Source organism: Cervus canadensis, chromosome 22 (assembly GCF_019320065.1).
Source record: "Cervus canadensis isolate Bull #8, Minnesota chromosome 22, ASM1932006v1, whole genome shotgun sequence".
In the NCBI taxonomy this organism is placed as follows: Eukaryota; Metazoa; Chordata; class Mammalia; order Artiodactyla; family Cervidae; genus Cervus; species Cervus canadensis.
Window position 1 is genome coordinate 48,244,226 of NC_057407.1, and position 22,023 is coordinate 48,266,248.

A 22,023-nucleotide genomic window follows, 5' to 3' on the forward strand; every position below is an offset into this window, starting at 1 on the left:
TTATCAAGTCTCTCTTTTACAACAAAACCAAGAGACACATCATGGGAAACCCAGCCTGAGGGAGGAGGGAGCTGTTGGGGTGGGAAGAAGTGCAGATCATCCTGACTCTCAGCTCAACCGGTGGTTTTTAAACAGCCCCCACCCCAGGTGTCTCTACAAAGAAGCCCCCCGCCGCCGCCCCCACCGCCCCAAGCAGCAGAGGAGATGCTGGAGAAACAGCTGGGCAGTTTGCTTGGCTCAGCAGCCCGCCCTGTGGGAAGATGGGAGCATCAAGCTGGCAGACTTGCCGATGGCCTCCCCAGCTCACTCAGCCGGGCCCGGGGAGGCGCTGGTTCTGATTAGGGCCTGCTCCAACAGCACACATCACAGCCTCAGCTCTCCTTCTGGCAGCCTGTGTCCCTGCCATGTCGAATGATGTCATCTTGATGGAAAAGCTGATCTGCCTGGAGTCATGCTTCCAGTCTCCTCCTTTCCCTACCCCCCAGCTGGTTCCCCAGGGCCCCCCACACCGGCCCGGGCCAGCAGCAAGCCAGCTGTCTCGCATCAACGTGGCTCTGGTCGCTCCCGGCGAGTTTTGATTCATTCCCATTCTCCATTAGAACATGATTTCAGCTACGAAATTCTACCAATAAATCCTCCTTCCAGACTTATTCTGAGCTTCCCTTCAAGTTTTCCAGGAGAGAAGGGAGAAAGAGACTGTTTCTATTTTCCTAACTTTTCTTACCCTCCCCCCAAGCAATGCGGTGGTAATTACAGTAGGTTCCCCTCTCCTCACAGAACATGGACTTGCCTCATTATCCCATCCCCATGCTGCTTGAGAGACCAGAAAGAGCTCAGAGAATGTTTTCCATGTGCAAACGCTCTCTGGAGTAAAAATGCACCCTGAGGACCAGAGAAGGGGTCTGGGTACAAGCTGCCTGGTGTCAACCCTATTTCTGCCACTGGCTTGCATGACCTTGGTGCCATGTTTCAGGACCCAGCTGTACTGCCCGTCTGGGGGCAGGACAAGCCCCCTGCTCACTCTCAGCCTCGCCAGACTGCCTGAGAGCCACGGAAATATGGGGGCACCAGGTCAGAGCACAGAACACAACCACTTAGGGCTCAGCCCTGCCTGGTTTCCACCTGGCTTTCCGGGGATGGTCCAGAATTGCCTGCTTGAGTCTCAGCCTCTGAGGACTGACAAGTGCGTTTAGGCTTCAGCCTGGCCAGCAAGGTAGGTACAGGCTTGGTCCACAGGTAAGGAGCAGAGGCCTCTTAGGCACAACCATCACCTGCCTTGCTTGTGGCAGCCAGGAGGCTCCCAGGAGCCTCACACTGCCCCCCAGGCCAAGAATGAAGATTAGTAAGACCTGAGATGGGCTGAAGTCTTGTATTAAATGGCTTGATGAAACGTTATAAATGTGTTCTGGGGGCTGCCTAAATTGGGAATGGTGTCTGCAGTGTAGGACTGCACTGGACCAGCCACACATGCTCCATGAGGGCAAAGACCTTGCCCGGTCTGTTCTGCCCAAGCACACGGTCTGGCACTTCTTAGAACTTAATAACTATCTGTTGACTGAATGAGCCACACAGGAGTTTCAGTGACTCCCTGTGATGGGTTTAGGAAGCTGTTGCTCTGCTCGGCTGGGGCAAGGACTCTGCAGACCTCATTTCTGCCTCGCCTGTGGCTCTCTGGGAGACCCTGCCAAGATGGAGAGCTTGAGGGAGGCTGCAAGGCCGCAGGAGGGGAAGGGACTTCTCATCAGCTTAGCCCAGCAACCGTTTTCCATGCAGCTGCTTCCAACAGCAGTTAATTCTCATTTCTTCCCCACCCCCACCCCCCACCGAGCCCTAAAGCCAGCCTCACTGGAGCCCTGAAATATACCAATGGCACCAACCAGTGTCCCCACCTCCCAGGTTTAGATGCCAGGTCCGCAAGGTCCCTTCTCCAAGCTTACAGGTTCTGATGACCCCAAGCAAGTGGTCCACCCTACATATAACATTTTCCCTTTGTGGTCCTTGGCCAGAAGTTCTCACATCCAAGCCAGCTGCAGGTTTATTAAAACCTAGGTTGCTGGGCCTTACTCTCAGAGTTTCTGAATCACGTAGAATTCACATTTCTGACAAGATTTCATGTGCTGCTATTGTGGCTGGTCAGGAACCACCTTTAAGATCCCTCATACAGACCTACAAGCAGCTTCCTGTGGTTACTACCAGGTCCTCCATGACCTGCTTAACCGATTCCCAGTGTTAAATTCTCTCTGTTAAAATAACTGGTGTGGTTTCTGTTCTCCTGGATGGATTCTGCTAGGCTGTCACGGGGGCCAAGGTGGAGTCGCCCCCATAGAGAACCGCTCTATTTCCCATAGTACCACCAGAAGCCACAGTGGCCCCTCTAGTGGTTTGGGTCATCAGCTGGCCCTGAATGTCCTGTGCCCAAGCGGGAGCTGTGGGTTTTCCATTACAACACAGAAAATGAAGAGGCAAACGGAATCCCTTCTCCGTGTGTGTGCCTGAGCTCCACCAGGTCCCAAGGGAGAGAAAAAGCTAAAGAGATGACTATAAGTCAACTGCTTACAGTCCCCCCAAAACATTCTCGGGGTGGTCCCACAGCTGAAGATGCCAGCAGACACATACCACTTCTGACGACTGTTCAGAAGTGCCGAGCACAGCATTGGGCACCTCCCTATTGCACTGCCCAGCCTGTCCTGTCCAAACACAGCCGTTCTGCTGACAAACTCTGCTCTGGATACGCAGACATTCAGAGGTGACTGGTAGATGCCCTCTTGCCAAGCATGCCACGGCCAAAACCACCACTAACATGTTCTTGCATCTTCCTCCAGCAATGAGAGCGAGGAAGGCTTGTAACCGGAGTTCCAGCCCCGGGCTCCCAGTGCAGAGGCCTGGGCGATGACACCAAGCTGGCCAGCACCAGCTACTGGGCCGGGAGGAGAGCAGAGGATGTCTGTGCACTGAAGGTTACCCCATCTTTCCTGCATCTGGAAACCGGGGACCTGATCTTCCTGATGGTGCAGAACCCTGGGGAAGCATCTATGGAGAAGTCTACCCACATCTGTATCCACATGGCTACTTCAGCTCCACCACCACAGCTTCCCACTGTTCCCTCCTCAAACCTTCTATATTCCACTGCCAACTCATTTAGGGGCGGATTTTTACATTTCTCCCTTTACTGCAAAAACTAAGCTATCGCTCATTTCCCTGAATTCCAGGGAAAGGGACAGAAAATGCCAAGGATAGATAACTTCCTGCATTGCTCTGCAAATACCCAAATTCTCCCATTACCATTCTCTTTAAGCCTGACTCTTAAATAAATGTGTACAAACATCCCCTTAGACTGTCAAGAGATACTGGATTTCATCAATGACCCCGTGTGGCAGATGGAGAGTAGCGGAGGAGCACCTGCTCAATTCTCCACACCCTAAAGCGGACCTTATCCAGGCTTCTGCCCCTGGGGGCAGTACTGGATGTCATCCAACAGCCTGTCTCTTCCACCATCCTCCACCACTGAAGGGCCATGACTAGCCCTGACCTACATTATAATTCTGCTTGGAGGTCACCGAAAGAGGCCCTGAATACCAGGGTCACTGAAAGGGGCTCAGGTGATCAGGGTCTATGAAAGGAATTCCAGTGACTGGGGTCTATGAAAGGAGCCCCATGACTGAGGTCTATGAACGAAGCCCCAATGACCAGAGTCAGTGAAAAGGGCCCCAATCACTGGGGTCTATGAAAGGAGACCCAGTGACTGGGGTCAATGACTAGAGCCCCAGAAAGAGACACTTGCTGGGGGCAGCATGAGAAAACACCCACATCTCCTCCTGGCTCGGCCCTTGAATCTACAAATTAGGGTTTGCTCTCACACTTATGTCATATGCTCTGAAATCACTCTTGCTCCAAACTTGCATTTTGGTTTCTTCTCTGTTCCTGCTCTACCAACTTACCTCCATTTTCACCACCACAGCGATGTGGTTAATGAGTCTGAAAACTGTGTGTGCAGCTTCAGGATCAAAATAGAAATTCCTTCTAATTCCCATTAAAAGCTCCATGAGGACATGGCTGGCTCATGCAGGCACACAATAAATATTTGACAAATGAACACACACATGAACTATTAACTGCTTGCTTTTCTTAAGAGTTCTATAACAGAATAGTTCTGCTTATTTTTAAATACACCAGAAGTAATCTTCCACTCAACAATTCTTTTAAAATGCTTTTTAATGGAGTCCAACTACATCACGAGTTGATATTTGATAAAGGACATACCATCTAATTAGGCAGAGGATATATGAGTCCCAAGACCATCAGACCATTTTTTTTCCTAAAGACTGTGGTGCCTTAAACAATTAGGGAAATGGTAGGAAACTGTTTTTGGAAAGCAATAGTATCATCAGGCCAGAATTCAACTTTTGGCTTCACCAAGAGCTGTATGATCTGGACCAAGCATCTTTTTCTCACTGGATTCGCACACAAAAAGTTTGTTAGTTCTCTCGTACTACCCAAGTTCCAAGTTCACAGTAAATTCATATTCAATTTTGAAATTTCTGAGTTCTTTTTCAAAAATCCATAAAAAAAAATACAAGATTTCATTGTTGAGTTTATTCAATCCACCTGAAGATCAAGAGAAATGTCAGTGAGACAAGCCGGAACAGCAGTCTCCAGCCTTTTGGCACCAGGGACCAATTTCATGGAAGACAATTTTTCCATGAACTGGGGTAGGGGAAATGGTTTGGGAGTGATTGAAGAGAATTACATTTTTTGTGCAGTTTATTTCTATTATTATTATTACATCAGCTCCACGTCAGATCATTAAGCATTAGATCCCAGAGTTTGGGGACCCCTGGCCTAGAAGGACTAGCATATTGTTATCTAAGGTACAGCATTCAAGATGCAGCTGAGAAATTGACTAGTGCATGACATGTGTTCTGTGTGTCTGGGTTCCCACACACCTGCACCCCAGAGCAGAGCATCTCAAACTTAAATGTGTACCAGCATCCTGTGGGGATCTTATTGAAGGCAGATTCTGGTTCAGAGTCTAGAACAGGGCCTGTGATTCTGCACATCTAACAAACTCCTAGGGGATGCTGATACAGTTTGTAAAAACAAAAGACTTCTTAATCTGCACAACTACTCCAGATTCACTTCCTTCAGGTGATCACACACTCTGAATTCTAAGCCACATTGATCCTATCTTGTTCCAGGGCTTGATCCAGTCTCGGAACTAAGCCAGCAAGTTGACCTCCCCCTGTTAGAGAAATGGCAGGGATGGCTGCCAGTGGCCAGGGTTTACCTGCCTCTTCTCCATCACCTGAAGCTAACAAAGGCAGCTCCCTGCCTTTTGGAAGCCTGAACCTTTGTAAAACTCGGCATGCTAATCTCACCACTCATCCTGTGTCTTTGATTCCACAGGAAAGAGCATGAGTCCTCAACATGTGGCTGGTGCTGCAAGCTCAAGGGAGAGCCTCCAAAGTCCCACTACTTTTTTTTCTAACTACATGGAATGTTTCGGAAGGGCCAAGCTACCCACTGCATGTCCATAAGACCTACGACCTGTCCTACTCGTGGCCCAGTGAGGTTTCAGTATAGTCCAGGGACATTTGGAGAAAGGATGCTTAGAGTCAAATATTATTTTTCTGAGAGCTGGAGGTTGCACTGAATTGAGAAAATAATGGTTAGAAGAGCAGAGGGGGGACCTCAGGGAAAAGGGCATCTAGCCTGTGGACCCACTGCCTGTAAACCTAGCCAGGCTGCACTTCAGGGGGGAACTCCAGAACAGGCCCTGGTTGCCCATGATCCCACAAGCCCACACCAGTTAGGATGGCTATGCAGAGCCCTGACTTGGTCTTGTGTGTTACCTATTTCTCCCGGAACATGTTTGCCGTGGAAGCTAAAGCAGGCAGTGACGTTCAGGCAGTTCACAGGCTGCTGGCCGTCATGACACTGAGGCGCCGTGATGTTGATGGAGGCGGGGAGGAAGATGGAGACATCCACTGTGATGACGGGTCTCGCCCTACGGGTCAGGAGGAACCAAATTAGAACTAAGCCGACAGGAAAAATCCCAGGGCTTCAGCCCAGCCTCTAAGCAAAGTATGAATCAGCCTGAGTGAGAGAAAATGGCCAGGGTGCTCTGTAAATCCTCTTCTCTGGTGTCTCAGCTTATTTCCCAATAAATGAACAGTTATCTTCCCAATAATGAAGGTCAGCTAGTTGTTAACAAAACACATCTGGTTGAAGCCATAAATGAACCACCAGATGTTGGGAGATTATTTTAAAATTTCACCAATTAACTTTTGATTTCCATTTTAATAGGAGGATAGGAACAGATTTAAGAGGTGTCCCTACAGGGGGATGCCGTGACTCAAGAAACAGACACACAAGCAGGAATCCCCCAATGCATTTACTGCCATTACTGCCATGAACTGCAAAGTCCCATCCAGAAACCTTCCCTCTTTGTTTACTCCCATCAATTAATTAAGTACTTTTTCTAAAAGACCTTGATGAATGGGGTCCCAGCTGGTAACAGCAAAGCATTTCAGAGCTGAAGAAATCACCCTGCCTAATAGCTGGACCAAGTGAAACCCAATAAACATAGGCACACTCCTATCACTGACAAGGACCACCCTCCAATGCTTGATGGATGGACATCATTGCTGGCCTTCCGGGGACTCCCCCGGGGCCCCCTATTAGAAGCAGGGAGTGAATCACACCATTCTGCTCTGGTTGCAAACATCTGCTGAGGGAAGATTCACCTAAACTGTGGCTTAACCTTCTCCCCTCCAGGCCTCACAAAGAGACCCTTTTACCCCCAAGGAGCCCCAGCCTTCACGCCGCCGGGGGTGATATAACAAGATTAAGGGGCTTTAGCAGCTTGAGAACAATGACCTCACTTGTGTTCAATGATCCCGCAAAGAGCGCCCAGGGGGACAAGACAGATGGGAGCCAGGGCCAACACCAACTCAGAGAAAAGAAAGCATTAAGGAAAACCTCGAAGAAGAAAGGAAGCAAGGAACTGCATGGCCCAGATGGAGTTAGGGGATTTCACTACTGCCAGCACTGCCTTGAGATGTGGGTTAAGAGAAGAACAATTGTGACAAGTAAAAAGGAACTATGGGCAGACCCAGCTGCAAGTCTAACGGAATTCAGATAACAGCAGTGCCTGGAAATCGAATATCGGGTTTCCAACTTCCTTCTGGGTTCATCCTTAGAAGATGCTCAAGTGTTCCTTAGCAACCTAGCACTTGGATTTCTTCCTTCTCTGTGTCCACACCTCACCTCACCTACTAACTAAGCCCACTGTCCATGTCCAAATTCATCCCATCAGCCTACAGGCCCTCCAAGGGCTGGGATCCTGCTGAATTCATCCTGATATTCCCTAGTGAGCAGGTGTTCAAAAACTCTTGTTAAATGAACTCATTTACAAAACAGAGTCACAGACATAGAAAACAAACACGGTTACCAGGGGATAAGAGGGCAAAAAGATAAATTGGGGGATTAAGACTGACATAAAGACCCTACAATATATAAAACGGATAACTACTAAGGACTTAACTACACAGCACCTGGAAATTTTGCTCAATACTCTGTAATGACTTATATGGGAAGAAAATTTTTAAAAGAGTAACTAAATGTATATGTATCACTGATTCACTTTGTTGTACACCTGAAACTAACATAACATTGTGAATCAACTATATTCCAATAAAAATTTAAAACAACAACAACAACCCCTGTTCAATGAAACCTCTCTAGTCCAAGGAATCGAAAATGACAGGAGGGGCCGAAGCTTCATCAAACAGACAGGGGTACCAGCAGAGCTGGGGTCCACTCTGTGAGACGCCACCGGCCTAGCACATGTCCAGCCAGGTCACTGTTCAGAAGCAGCCCAGCCCCTCCCACCATCCCAGGGCCCCTCGCTGGGGAAATGCCTGCTTCCTCCTCCCGGGACAGAGCCTGGCAGAGGAAGGCGAGGTGAACAGGAAGCAGAAGTGAGCAGTACAGACAAAAGGACTTCGATGAGGGTTGTTAAAAGGAAAAAAAAAAAAAAAACCACATAATCCTTTGAAATGACAAGCTGGGACCTTCACAGGCACCTCTCCCTGCAACATCCGTCAGATCAGTTCCCCCAAACCTTTTTGTTTCAACTCCAAGTATTGTTTCAGCACCAGGAAAAGCCCAGAAATCTTTCATAAGCCTCTCTGATCACTTCCTCCGACCTTCCATGGCATAACACCAGAAGCCTGTCACCCTAACACGGGACCTGCCCTCTTGAGCTAATCCCAGAGAACAAACTTCCTGAAGGCAGAGTTGGGCCAGCCCACACCCTGGTAGGGGCGGGAGACTGGGTTTCATGGGCTGAGATGAAAGCAGAGGGGTACCCAAGGGTAACACCGCTAATGCATTGAGACTTTAAAAGAAGCTGGTGGCTGGAATGCTTTTTTTTAAATTGAAGTATAGTTGATTTACAACGTTGGGTTGGTTTCAGGTATAAAGTGATTCAGTTAAACACATGTACGTATGTGTCTATTCTTTTTCAGATTCTTTCCCCTTATAGATTATTATAAGATATTGAGTAGAGTTCCCAGTGCTACACAGTAGGTCTTCATTGTTTTCTATTTTATATCTACCAGTGTGTATATGTTAGCCCCAAATTCCTAATTTATCCCTTCCCCCACCTTTCCCCTTTGGTAATCATTAAGTTTGTTTTCTGTTTTGTAAATAAGTTCATTTGTATCATTTTATAGCTGCCACTTATAAGTGATATCATATGAGATTTGTCTTTCTCTGTCTGGGTGTGATCTGAGTCTGATCACTGAGTATGATCATCTCTAGGACCATCCTTATTGTGATAAATGCCATTACTTCACTCATTCCTGTAGTTGTGTAATATGCCATAATATGTGTGTGTGTGTGTGTGTGTGTGTATACAGACATCTTTAATCCATAGAATACTTCTTTCTGATAGTTCTCAGTTTAAATTCTGATATCTAATTTGATCATGGTATTTCACTTCCAGGTAGACAATAAACCCAGGCAGGATACCCTGAGACATGATGTTACTCCGGTGACCCTGGCCTTTTGTGGGGTCAGTGCTGCCTGCATGGCAGAGATGGGAGGACAGATAAAGAGCCCACACCTTTGGTGAAGGTGTTAGACCACTAACCATCCCCAAAGTAATCCATCACTCCAGGGAGCTAATTCACGTCTTAAAGTGAAAGTCACTCAGTCATGTCTGACTCTTTGCAACCCCATGGACAATACAGTCCATGGAATTCTCCAGACCAGAATACTGGAGTGGGTAGCCTTTCCCTTCCCCAGAGGATCTTCCCAACCCAGGGATCGAACCCAGGTCTCTTGCATTGCAGGCAAATTCATTACCAGCTGAACCACAAGGGAGGCCCAATTCACATCCACGTAGTTGAAAGCCAACCTCAGAAAGGTTTTCTCTTAACTGCAGCCCAAAGCATTCCTAACCTACACGGCTCTTGACTCTCCCCCTTACAGCAGAACAGGCATGCTGTGTATGGTGTGTGTAAGTGTGGTGTGTGGGTATGGTGTGTGTGATGTGTGTCGTGTGTGTGCGTGGTGTGGTGTGTGTGTGTGTGTGTGTGTGTGTGTGGTACATGCACACATAGGCATGGTTTCCTGGCCCTCCTCCATTTTCTGGTCCCTCCAAGACCCTAAGGTAACTCCAAGTCTATCCCTACTTGCCTGTCAGCAAAGTCATGCCTGGGATGCCCACTTAGCTTCATCAGCCAGAGTTTCCAGACTCCCGGCTCACTGCTGCTCAGCCACATGCAGCACCTCATCAAAGGGTGCCAACCTGCCCGGTCCCCTGGGCGTCCTGCTCCTCCATCTCTGAGGGGCCCCACCTCGTCTCTGGAACCTTCCCTGCTCATCCTGAGCCCGTCACACTCCTGGAAGAGACCTGAGGTGGTCACCCTCATCCACATCACAAACTGAATCCTGCACTGAGCCCTTTCCCCACCCACAGTCCGGACACCAGACACTCCCTTCCTCACCTTCCTAATCCCTCCTCCACCTCCCCTCCTCCCTTCTACCTCTTCAACCTCTCCAGGCCCCGAGAAAGGAAGGGGGTGAGGGTGAGGTTCAGACAGATGAGGCTAAAGCTGAGGGTCACTTTAATCCCACCCTCCAAACACCCTCTCTGAACCACTGCCATTCCCACTTCCCCCTCTGCAGTCAAGCTTCTGGAAAGACGGTAAGATTTACTGTTTTCTCGCTTCTCCTCCTCTCACCCACCCATGGCCATTTGACTTTGGCCCCTCACTTCTGCAGGCCTGCCGTAGCAAGGGTACCACTGACCCCTCTCTGCCACCTGCAACCAGATGCAGACCCCACCCTACCTGGCCTCTACTGAGCGTGACACGGGCATCCTCTGACAATGTAACCCTGCTTTCTTGTCCTCAGAGCATTTGCCACAACCTACAGTTGCCTCCTTTTTTAAACTGATAAAACCTCCAGGTCATTTGGTTTCCTCACCCCTAAAATGAGGCTCCTAATCACAATATCTCTGTCACAGAGTTGTTAAGAAGATTAAGAGTCAAAATGCAGGGGAATCCCTGGCGGTCCAGTTGTTAGTACTTCACACTCTCACTGCCAAGGACACAGGTTCGATCCCTAGTTGAGGAAGTAAAATCCCATAAGCCAAGAAGTGTGGCCAAAAACAAAATTTTGAAAAAAGAGTTCAAATATATGCTTCCAAAAAAAGCAAACAATTGCAGTCTATTCAGGCAATTGAACACCACTCAGTACCAGGAAAAACACTGTACAACCCACAATATGGCTGCATCTCAAAAACATCACGCTGAGTGCAAAAAGCCAGAAACCAAAGAGTGCACACAGTCTAGTTCCATTTATATGAAATTCTAGAACTGATCTAGGGGGACAGAAATCAGGAGAGTGATTGTCAGGAGAGGAGTGTGACTGGAGAGAGGCAAGAGGACACCTCTTGGAGCGACAGAAATGCTCTTCATCCTGATGGGGGTAGAAGTTACACAGGTGTACACACTGGGCAAGACTCATCAAGTGTCTGCCTCAATTATATGCAGATTATACCACAATGCGAAAAGCAATAAGAGCAAGGAATTACTACACACCAGGGCTTAGACAGTGCCTGGCACAGGGTAAGCACTTATCAAATGACAACTGTCTTATTATTAACCGTGTTGGTTGCTCTCCATAGTACACCCAGGGCTTCCCTAGTGGCTCAGTGGTAGAGAGCCTGTCTGCCAGTGTAGGAGACACAGGTTCAATCCAAAAAGATCAACCCAGACTACTCATTGGAAGGACTGATGCTGAAGCTGAAGCTCCAATACTTTTGGCCACCTGATGTAAACAGCTGACTCATTGGAAAAGACCCTGATGCTGGGAAAGATTGAGGGCAAGAGGAGAAGGGGACAACAAAGGATGAGATGGTTAGATGGCATCACTGATTCAATGGACATGAACTTTGTCCGGGAGATAGCGAAGGACAGGGACGCCTGGTGTGCTGCAGCCTACGGGGTCACGAAGAGTTAGACATGACTTGGCCACTGAACAACAATGAAGTACACCCAAATCTGACACCCAGCTGCATCTCAACAGGTCAATGCACAGAAGCAGATGAATGAGGGAATGGGTGACCGTGAGCTCGGGACCCCTAGGCACCCCTGCCGTGGTTGTCAGGGCCGTCTGCGGACCTCCTCGTCTGAGCTGGTGACCCCGGCTCTGGTCCTAAAGACTCCTCTCTCCAAATGCTCCCAGGTGTTCTCCTCTGTGGACTCCACACCCGTCCCTGTTAGAGTTCATCAACCTCATCCGGTTCTACCCTCCATGCCAGGCCAGGGTCTGGGGTCTCCCATCCACGTGTAACTGCCTGGCTTTACATTTACACCTACGTGTGAAGAAATCCCTGGAGAGCATTGTCCCTCACAAAAGAGGACAGAAGAAGACAAGTCCCTCCGGGGTGGAGCTCACAGCTGCAAGCTTATAAAATACAAGGATGATGAAAATGCAGAACCCATAAGATACGCCTTAAGCCAGAAGCTCCTGGTTTGGAGAGGGCCTGGTTTCCACTAACGGCAGCCGGAGAATGTGTTTTATTCAAGGGGAATGCGGAGAAGCCAGAGCAAACTGCTCGGAAGAGTGAGCAGAGGGAAAACGACTTGGCAAGGCCACCAGCTGGAGCCTTGGCCTCTCAAGGCCAACCACAACCATCTGTGGCCCTGAAAGCTGTTCCACCCGAGAAAACGCCAACACAGGGAATGGGGTGATAAAGGAGAAATCCAACCCTATGGAAAGGAAAGGATCAGATCCATGCCCCTGGAGGAGGACATGGCAATCCCCTCCAGTATTCTTGCCTGGAGAAGCCCATGGACAGAGGAGCCTGGCCAGCTCCAAGGGTCACAAGGAGTAAGACATGACTGAGCACAGCATAAAATTGAGCACTTAAACCAGGCACTGTTCTAGCTCATTGAGCTCTCATAAAAACTTACGATATTCAGTGAGGTGAGCACTACTGCCTTTTTAACAGGTGACCATTCTGAAACAGAGGTTACCAGCCTTGCTCAGGAAATTCACCTCCTAAGGGCAGACTTAGGGTCTAAACCCAGGCCACCTGGCCCCAGAGTTTACACTCTCAACCTCAAGGCTATTCTGCTTCTTCAACAATGTAATATGTGGGCAGGGGGAGAGGATGCCGTATTAAATTTATTCATTTCTTTCCAACATGATTGGCCATCTTAAATTAATTCTCAGGAATTAAAGAAGGAAAGAATGAAAAAGAAAAAAAACTTGAAAGCTAAAGGCCCTTAAGGCTAGGTATCTGATAAGAAAATATAATCCAAATCTCTGTTTAGACCATTCTTAGGGTAGTTATCATCTTTACTAAATCTTTAGAATATGTATTATCTATACTGTTCACATAGCACTTATCACCTATTGCATTATATTGATGACTTTTTGTGATGTATTTATGGCTTGGTCTAACTAATCCCCTTGATTCAGAATGCCTTAAACATTATGCTTCCCCACAGTTCTCTGCCCATTGCAGTGCTCAATAAAGAAGTAGTGGATTTTAAAAGTATCAGAATCTCTGGAGTAACAGAGTCACTCCTGACTCAGGAATTTTACACTCAATCTTGAAAATGTAAATCATCCATGGATTTTCTGAAAGACAATTCTGGCTACTGCTCATTTGACAAAGCCTGCAAACAGCCTTTGTGGGTAAGTGTGCGCAAGGCAAGTAACTTGAACTACTTGATGTTTTTCATTACCTAGAGTTAACTGGTTCCCTTAGAAGTTCCTAAGCCCCCATCTGAGGCGGTCCCTCCTTCCAGAGGAGGCTGTGTAGCCCTGAGGTAGAGACTCAAGAGAAAGGCCCTGCTGAATGAGAGGAATCCAGGGTGTGGAACTCCATGGCCTCTGGGATCCCTTCCAGCTCTAAGATCCTACTAGCCTATTTTAGAAAGTTCTGCAATCAGGTTGTTAACAAAACCTAAGAGTTGGCTCCCACTCCAAAGTGTAATTCTGCCTCCTCTGACTCACACAGACAGAAATACTTGGAGAGGGTTCGTGGGTGGGACGGCAGCCCACTGGCCTTTGTAGGAGGTATCCAGACGGCATGGGCTTCACAGTGAACTCGAGCCCCTCACCCTCTGCTGTCACCAAAGAGTGAGGGGGCGGGAGGCTCCCAGTCCCTGGGGGCTGGGGACCAGGAGGTGGGGAAGTGGAGGTGACGAGTGTAAGTAGGGATGAACGCATGGGACAGGGCAGGGTCATGGCACCCGTGGAAAATGACACTTTATGTGTAGCACATCCACGGGAAGGGTTGTTCACGGCAAAAGGCTGAAACCTCTGCCTAGAAGCTCCAAGGATGCTATCCTCACACACGTAAGCCACTCAAGGCCCACCAGCTGGAAACCCTGGGATACAGGATAACAAGAATAGGGAAACAAAGGTAGCATTCACAATTACCAAGCACCTCCGCATGCAAGGAACAGGGCAGAGTGACTGCTGACTGATGATAAATGAATCCCCTGCACCGCCCCCCAACCAAATTCCATCCCTCACTCACAGAGAACCAAGAGGAAAGAGAGAAGCATCTCACCTTACGAGAACCACACTGTCCGACATGAAGGCTCCAACAGTTACATCTGAAAACCACAAGTTTACAGATTTAGAATCTTGCTGAAGCCCATCTCACCCACCCGCTGTCAAGGTGCTCCAACGTGATGGAGGCCAATCTCAAGGTCAGGGGCTTGTAATGGCTTTGGAGGAGCTACAGCCACACTGCCGTGTATGGCAGCCCATCGCCAGGTGTGGCGGCTGAGACCCCAAAGGGTTCTGGTCTGCACTGAGATGTACGTCTAAGACAGAAACTGATTTCAAAGACTTGGTACTAAAAAATATTAACTATTTCACTAATAAAAAATGTTTGTATTAATTGTATGCTGACATGATAATATGCTGATACATGGGGCTAAATAAAACATTATTAAAATGAACTTCATCTGTTTCTTTCTATATCATTTTTTATGTGGCTACTAGAATGATTTAAATTACATAAGAGGCTCACATTATTTCTTTTGGACATCAGGGATTTGGCGGGGGTAGGGGGGGGGACATTTGGAATTAAATGACTCCTGGGAGAAGCTCTAGGTTCTGCAGAACATGAGAACTGTCTCCATTCCACCCCTCACTCTACGTGACCACAGAGACTCTCTGTGTCCTTGTCTGCACAATGGAGATAATGATCCCCAATATCTTCTTCAAAAGCTGACAGCATTTCATAATATTTAAATCAGAACACATTTATTACATACTTGCTCAATATAATAGTTATTAAATGAATTAAATCAGATACTAAAATCAGAAAACTCATGAAAATACTTGGCCAACCATAAATCAAGACAAGTGTCAGTTGGTAATGTTTATTCCTAAATAATTTTAATTTAGGAACTGTTCATTTATCCAACAGTTCTCTGCCTTTTCTCCCCTCAAGTATAATAAAACCCTTCAGCCCTGCAGTCCCCATGACTACTTACAGAACCAAGCATCTTAACCCAAGAGCATCTGAATCCCTACATCTACAAATGCCCTCAATTAGGAAAAACAAAGAGCGTATCCATGGACTGCAGGACTGCTAAAATCTCTGCACTTGGGTGTGCTTGTTAATTTTGCTATTTTCTAACAGTCTTTTTTTAATTGCCTGGATATTTGAATATAAAAGAATCTGATGCACTGACCATTTCTCTTATGAAAAACTGCAAGGTAGGAAATCCACGTGTGTTGTGAAGTGTGATCACCCTCGCTCACTGTGCAAATATAGAGGAGCAGCCTAAGTCCCCATTCACACCACAACGTGGTCTTTGGCATCCTAAGTTCTCTGAGGCTCAGCATCCTCGTCTGTAAAAAGGGGAGACACCTCTATCTCTAACTACCTATGGGGGTAACTTTATAATGCAGGTTGCACAGGGAAGCAGTAGACAGTATTGCTAAACCAATGGACAGTCACAAATTGCCCAGAATAAGAACTGCTTTCTCAAACATAAAAAGACCTAGGAGGGTCTACAGGGAAAAGTGAAGAAGTGAAAGTGAAAGTCGTTCAGTCATGTCCGACTCTTTGCAACCCCATGGACTGTATAGTCCATGGCCAGACTCTGGAGTGGGCAGCCCTTCCCTTCTCCAGGTGATCTTTCCAACCGAGGGATCGAACTCAGGTCTCCTGCATTGCAGGTGGATTCTTTATCAACTGAGCTATGAGGGAAACAGACCTCAAAACTGACCCTTTTCTGTTCCCACTCCTCCTGGCTCCATAGATATACAAGGATGATCAAAACTCCTGTCTGTGGGAAACTCTGAAATTCAGTACCCTGTATAGAACTGTATTCATTTTCACAGATCCTTCTGAGGCATTTTAAGTGGAAAGGAACATTTTCTCAAGCTAGCACAATGACAGTTTCAGGGACTTTTTTTTCTGAATTCCGCGATGATTTGGGATTTTTTTCATGTCGTCTCTTTGCTTCCTCACCTTGCCTACTCCATCCCCATCAAACAGCACAGGGACCACTATTCCTTTGCCCAGTCAATTTCACCTAAACCGGATATGACTGAGGACTGGGATTTGAAATCGTACATTTTTTACTCAATTAGCCTCAACCACCACAAGGCATTAATTAACCCCAAAGACAAGCTGACCAGCCTTGAATGGCAAAGGTCTGTTTTGTGTGTCAGGGGACGGACATGGTTTTCTTCCTGCTCCAAGTGTTTCTTTCAATGCTTGTCTTGTGTGTGTGTGTTTGGGGGGTGGCTGGTTGTTCCTTTTCCCCTATCAAGAGGAAGACACCTCCAAATATGCTCAAATATTATGGAAAACACGAGGGTTCACTCCTTATATTCTGAATGTGGAGAGGGCTTTTTGTCTTAATCAGAAAGACTTGCTGCCATGGAAATCACTACAAAAATCCACCCTCCTGGTGCTTAAACCCTTCAGAGCAGATCATCTTAAAACTGAAAAACAAAAATTAATTTTAACACTACTTTCATCTTAAAAAGCAAACACCAAGCAAAACACCCTGTTCTACTGTGTGAATTTTTCTAAGCCTAAGTAGATGTGACCACACTTACCAGACTGGTTATCTTGGCTTATCTCATGTGCCTTTCAAGAAAAATAGCTTACCAGGATAGCTATTTCCATCCATGTCAATGCCTCCCGATATGGACTGACCAAACATCCGCAGGACTGGACTTATCTTCCGCCCCGACAGCTTCTGCAACAGATAATAGGGAGATTGAGCCACCAGAAGCAGCACAGTCACAAATAAGAACCCGTGACTGCTTTAGCCCAGCTTCTCTCAGACACTTGGTCTTGAAGTTGGTCAAAGAAAAAAAAATTGTAATCTGAATTTGATCGGGGGTTTTAGCAGGCAGTTGAAGACCCCACACTCCTTTATTAGTACTTGCCTGAATCAAATGTCACCATTTACAACTTTTTCTAAGTTCGGTGCTAATGAACAAACCACCTAGATGAGTGTGTTCATGTTGTGATGTATTGGATGAAGCTCCAACTGCCATTTCTAAGGGAAGACCTGTTTTGTTTTTATACAGGGGTAGCTGGCTGGAATCCTCAGAACACATTTTCCTCACATCTCTCTACCTAAACATGTACTAAACATGGAACACTCCTAAGATGCACACGTGAGCCCAGTCCTAGGTGGACAGGAATCAACACATCTACCTAGAAAAGATGACCACGTGGAAACCACCTCTCCATCAAGCCAACCAGAAGATGTACAGGCTCCTGAACATCGCAGACAGGACGAAACAGCTCTACCTAGTACATCTAAAACTCCATGGCCCTGGATCTTCTGTAAACTGAAGGAAATTTGGAAAAAAAAAAAAAAGTCAGCTGAAGCTGCCCTGAAGCCTCCCTGAAAGGCACCCTTCAACCAACCAATCAGCATTGATAGCTCTTCTGCCATCAGGCCACACCAGCATCGGTACTTATCTCTTCTTCGTCATTAAGTCCAACCTGTGCTAACACAACACATGCTATACTGGTTTGGGAATATTTATTGTACACCCAGCCCTCGTCACACACTCATGCTCGTGTGGCACACTCCACGCAAAGATGCCAAACTTTCCGAATCGGGAAAGTGCCATGTTCTGGGGTCTGGCCTCTTCTTTCTTCCCTTTCTCTAAACAGCCTCCCTGGTGAGGCTTCCCTCCCAGGGTCCTCGTTGTGGATGGCAAGAGAAATGCTTTGTATCCATGCCACACAGCAGCCTCCATGTCAAAACCAAGTGTACACACACCCGGGGCCCACTTGGGACTTTCTTGCCTTATCCTTTTCCTTCGTGCAAAGAAGTCACAACTATGGGGACGGGGTTTTTCTATAGGACCTACATATGAGACAGCACGGACTTCCCCAGCAGCCAATAATTGCAAATAACCCTCCTCCTGCCACCTCAGTGAAACCATCCAACAGGAAGTGTGCAAGCGTTAAGAAAAATCAGAGCACTGTAGGAAACACTGAATAAAAGTATCTTGCTAAGAGACAGAACCCTACGTTCCCTTGTGGCTCTGTGTAAGCAAACATGGACGTGGGTCTGTGTGTTTCCTAAAAGCCACATTTTGAAACGGAGCATCTCGCTCTGAGGTCCAATGTCGTGAGCAGCAGCTTGCCCTTAGTTTGCATTTCCGAGGTATGCTGTGGCTGGGACAAGCGGGGAAGAGTGAAGGGGTGGTCCTTTTGGGGGGGGCGATGCAGGCTTAAGTTATCCCACAGACATCTGCAGGCCATTATGCCATAAAGCCAGGAAGATAAGTCCGCTTGGTGCTAATAACTCTAAATGAAAACCAGGAGCCTTGGGAAACCTCCTCTTCACCAGGTTTACATGCGGTGTCCTGATGGCAGGAGAGAGATCACAGAGGCCGCCGGGACATGCCCCGGGGGCTCTCAAATTGAGAAAGGCACAGGAGGATCTTAAAATCAACACTTTTCATGGTAAACTCGAGGAAGAGGAATGAGTTACAGAGTAATATGGAAGAACTTCAGACCCCGATCTCACAATGTATCCAGCAGAAATAATACCAATCTGGGCCAAAGAAAAGCGATCCCCTTGCCCAGACTTGTTTCTGATTTCCTCCTCTAGTTCACCCACACAATGCCCGCTCTGTCCAAGCCTGGGCCCTGGACAATCTGGCATTAAAGGATTTTGTTCTTCTTTTAAAATCACGAAACTTATCACATATACATTAGGAGCTTGGAAACGTGTAATCACCGGTTGCTTCTTTTCTGTTTTTTTTTTAAAGAGCCCCAAACCACTTCTCTTTGTTAGAGCTAACGAGCCAGGCTGCGTGCTGACAAAGGCAGGACGGATCCAGCTGCTGATCCCTGCTTCCTATAAAGACAATCCGCGCTGACCACAAAATGTATACTTCAGTTGTCTGCAGGGATCCCTCCCAGCAACACCACAAAACATGGGAGGGCCGCGGGAGGAGGGGAAGCGGGGTCTCTCAACTTGTAATCGCCTCTCTGTGCAATTAGCTTCCCAGGTCCAGCAACAAGCTTCCAGGAGGAAGCGTGGAGAGTGACCTCGATGGCTGCCCAAGGATGGCTATTACCTGGATGACTTTCAGCTTGTGACAGTGGGAACAGAGCCCCCTGACCCAGAGGAGAGCAGCCCCTGGGGACGGATGTGGCCCCCACGTTTCCCGGAGCCCTCTTCCCCCTGCCACATCGGCTGAATCCTCTAGGAGTTTATTCCCACCATTACTCATTTCTCGCCCTAATCATCGGTCGCTCAGACAGTAAAGCATCTGCCTACAATGCAGGAGACCTTGGTTCAATCCCTGGGTCAGGAAGATCACCTGGAGAAGGAAATGGCAACCCACTCCAGTACTCTTACCTGGAAAATTCCACGGATGGAGGAGCCTGGTGGGCTACAGTCCATGGGGTCGCAAAGAGTCGGATTTACTAATTTCTAATGTACACAGGATGGTCCATGCAGATGAAGGCCCCTCGGAGTAAACATGCCTCCCAGCAAAATAAGCTTCCCTAATTCTGTTTTCCAATGGAGCTTCCCTCAGCATTCCTTTTTCTGATATGGAGTTAAGGGCAGTGGTTGCAATAACAGGGCTGGGAGTCAGACTGGCAAAGTCTCAGTGGCTACTTCCTAGCTGGTGACGATGGGCAGGTCAGTTCACCTCCCTGGGCTGGAGTCACCTGATGTATGAAAGGTGGATGACAAAGGTGCCCATGTCACACGACTGTGATGAGGACTGAAGGTTAGATAGCAGAGGAGGCACTCAGGAAGCATCCCTGCTCTCACCAGCACCTCCCTCGGTATCTGCCTCCTGCAGGAATCACAGAGCCAAGCAGGACGCCCAGGAGAGGGCACCTGGGCGCAACTGGGAGCCAACCCACCAGCCCTTGACCCTCCATCAGCTGACTCTTATCTGCTGCAGGAAGCACAATTAGGAAAGTACACACTGAACTTAACATGTAGGTACTGCCCCTTAAAATCAACTTGTAAAGCCTTTTCCTACCTAGAGACTTCCACACACGGACAGGTTTCGATACTTCCTGTTTCATTTTACAGAACATTTTATAAGAACAGGACTCAGTTCAGAGTTTTGTTTTCTTCCCAATATTCAAGATATGAGGCAAGTTTCTGGGTGACGACAAGTGTCAGCTTGAGTAGAAGGGGGCGAGAAAGTAATAAATGTTCAGTAAGTCAGTATGGGCTGATTGGAAATTTCTCGACATGCGCTCAGTTCCTTTCTGTTGCTGACCCACTGGGAGAAGAACCCAGGCCTGTGCCACTCTACACGCAGACATCCACAAACATCCTGATCATGCTTCTGTCCAGAAAGTGACTTCCTTTTTTCCCAGGGGCTAGGCTTGACACCATCAGCAAGATTGAACTTCAGGCAAAAAAAACCAGAACTCACCACTTCCACATTCGCAAGTCCAGGGGAACGAAGCCAGGGCTTTGACAGTTTTAATGCCAGTTGTGACAACAGCCCAGTGACAGCTTTCAGGTCCCTCCTCCATGGACCATTGTCTTTCTAGGTTATATTTTACAGGATAATCCGTTGGCTCAGTGCCGATGGTTGACAAAGCAGTAACCAGAAAAAGCAAGCCTCCTCTTAAATAAACCACTCTAACTCTGGCTAAAGAATTTGGATGTTATCTTCTATAGGCAGAATGCCTCCCTAGATATGAGCAAACGTAGGAGTCTATACATATGTTCAGATTTAAGAAGCAGTATCAGTGGTTTGTGTCCTTCACTGGAGGGGGTGAATGTGAAGGCAGGAACAATGTTGTGTGCTGTATGCGTCTGTAGGATGAATGTAAGAACAGCGACCAAGACATTCTCACGCCAATTACCATGGAATATTGAGGAACCATTCCCCTGGCATCACCGTGATAGATGTATACCGCTCCCGAAAAGTCATCCTCCTTGGGTGCGCCAATGGCCACATCTGGGGGAAGAAAAGCAGTTCTGGGTTAAAAAAGCCATGTGGAATAATGTAAGAGTGGATTCTCTAATTCCCGCATGATGTCTAGAGACTTCTTGATTGTTACTTGTTCAGGCATTAAACTAGGCACACGATCTCTTAGCAGCAGAAAAAAAAAAGTAGAAAGAAAATTATAGAAGCTGAGAAGAGTTTAGTACCAGAACAATTTCTACCTCATCTTCACAGGATAAATTATTAACTTGTGCAATAAAAGAATGTGAATATCAACCACACACCCTAATGTCTGTCCATCAGAAAAGAGAGTTCCATAGACAATGGTTACTGCATAGCTGAGAAAGTCAACTCTATCCTTGGGTAAAGGAAATTATGTAAAACGGTATTCACTTTATAAAGAAAAAAATAACAAACAAAAAAAACTGTGTTACTCTCACAAACTGACAACTCCTGAGACAAAGCTGAGATCTTTCTCCCTTTCTTCAATTTGCTTCTAACAAAAGTCATGTGTCTAGAGATGGGAAGTCAAGGGTGAGGGGCATCACCCACCCAACCTCAAGCAGAGGTCCCCAATATCTGAATGAAGCCCTCTACGGCCAGTGGAATTATGGTTTCAAAAGAGCCTGGATGCCTGCCTGAGGCCCGTCTTCCACATTCCGCCTCAGCCCTCTCCACCAGTGACGTGGCCCCCACCTGTCCTGGTGTCTGAACCCGGCACATACGGCGATGGGAGGAAGTACTAAACCGACCAAAATAGAACTTCAGGCCAAAGAGAACTAGAGGTCGTGCATACACACCTCCACCCCTCACAAAACATACACCTTCAGCCAGCCCAGCATGCTCTCAGAGCATCGTGGAACATCAGAGGCTCAGAAACAAGAAGTGTTTATGGCGAGAGGAAGCTGGTTCAGACTTGGCCGCTTACAGAAGCCCCTAATGCGCTGAGCTGACGGGCAGGGATTTCACAGAAGCAAACCTCCATCAGAGTCAGGGCTCAGCCCTGTGTCTACATGGAAAACATGGTCTCATAGGTACTTTCTGCCTTGAGAG

At 47.4% G+C, this 22,023-nt stretch overlaps 1 protein-coding gene across 1 annotated transcript in view; it reads right to left on the reverse strand.

Annotated features, from left to right (window-relative positions):
• Positions 1–22,023, reverse strand: part of ITGA9 (integrin subunit alpha 9) — a 347,591-nt gene that overhangs the window by 257,518 nt on the left and 68,050 nt on the right. The window contains exons 11-14 of the mRNA XM_043442046.1: positions 20,888–20,982; positions 16,673–16,763; positions 14,102–14,147; positions 5,850–6,004 (exon numbers count right to left, since the gene is read on the reverse strand). Coding sequence (XP_043297981.1) covers positions 5,850–6,004; positions 14,102–14,147; positions 16,673–16,763; positions 20,888–20,982 — 387 coding nt within the window. The remainder of the gene's footprint in view (positions 1–5,849; positions 6,005–14,101; positions 14,148–16,672; positions 16,764–20,887; positions 20,983–22,023) is intronic.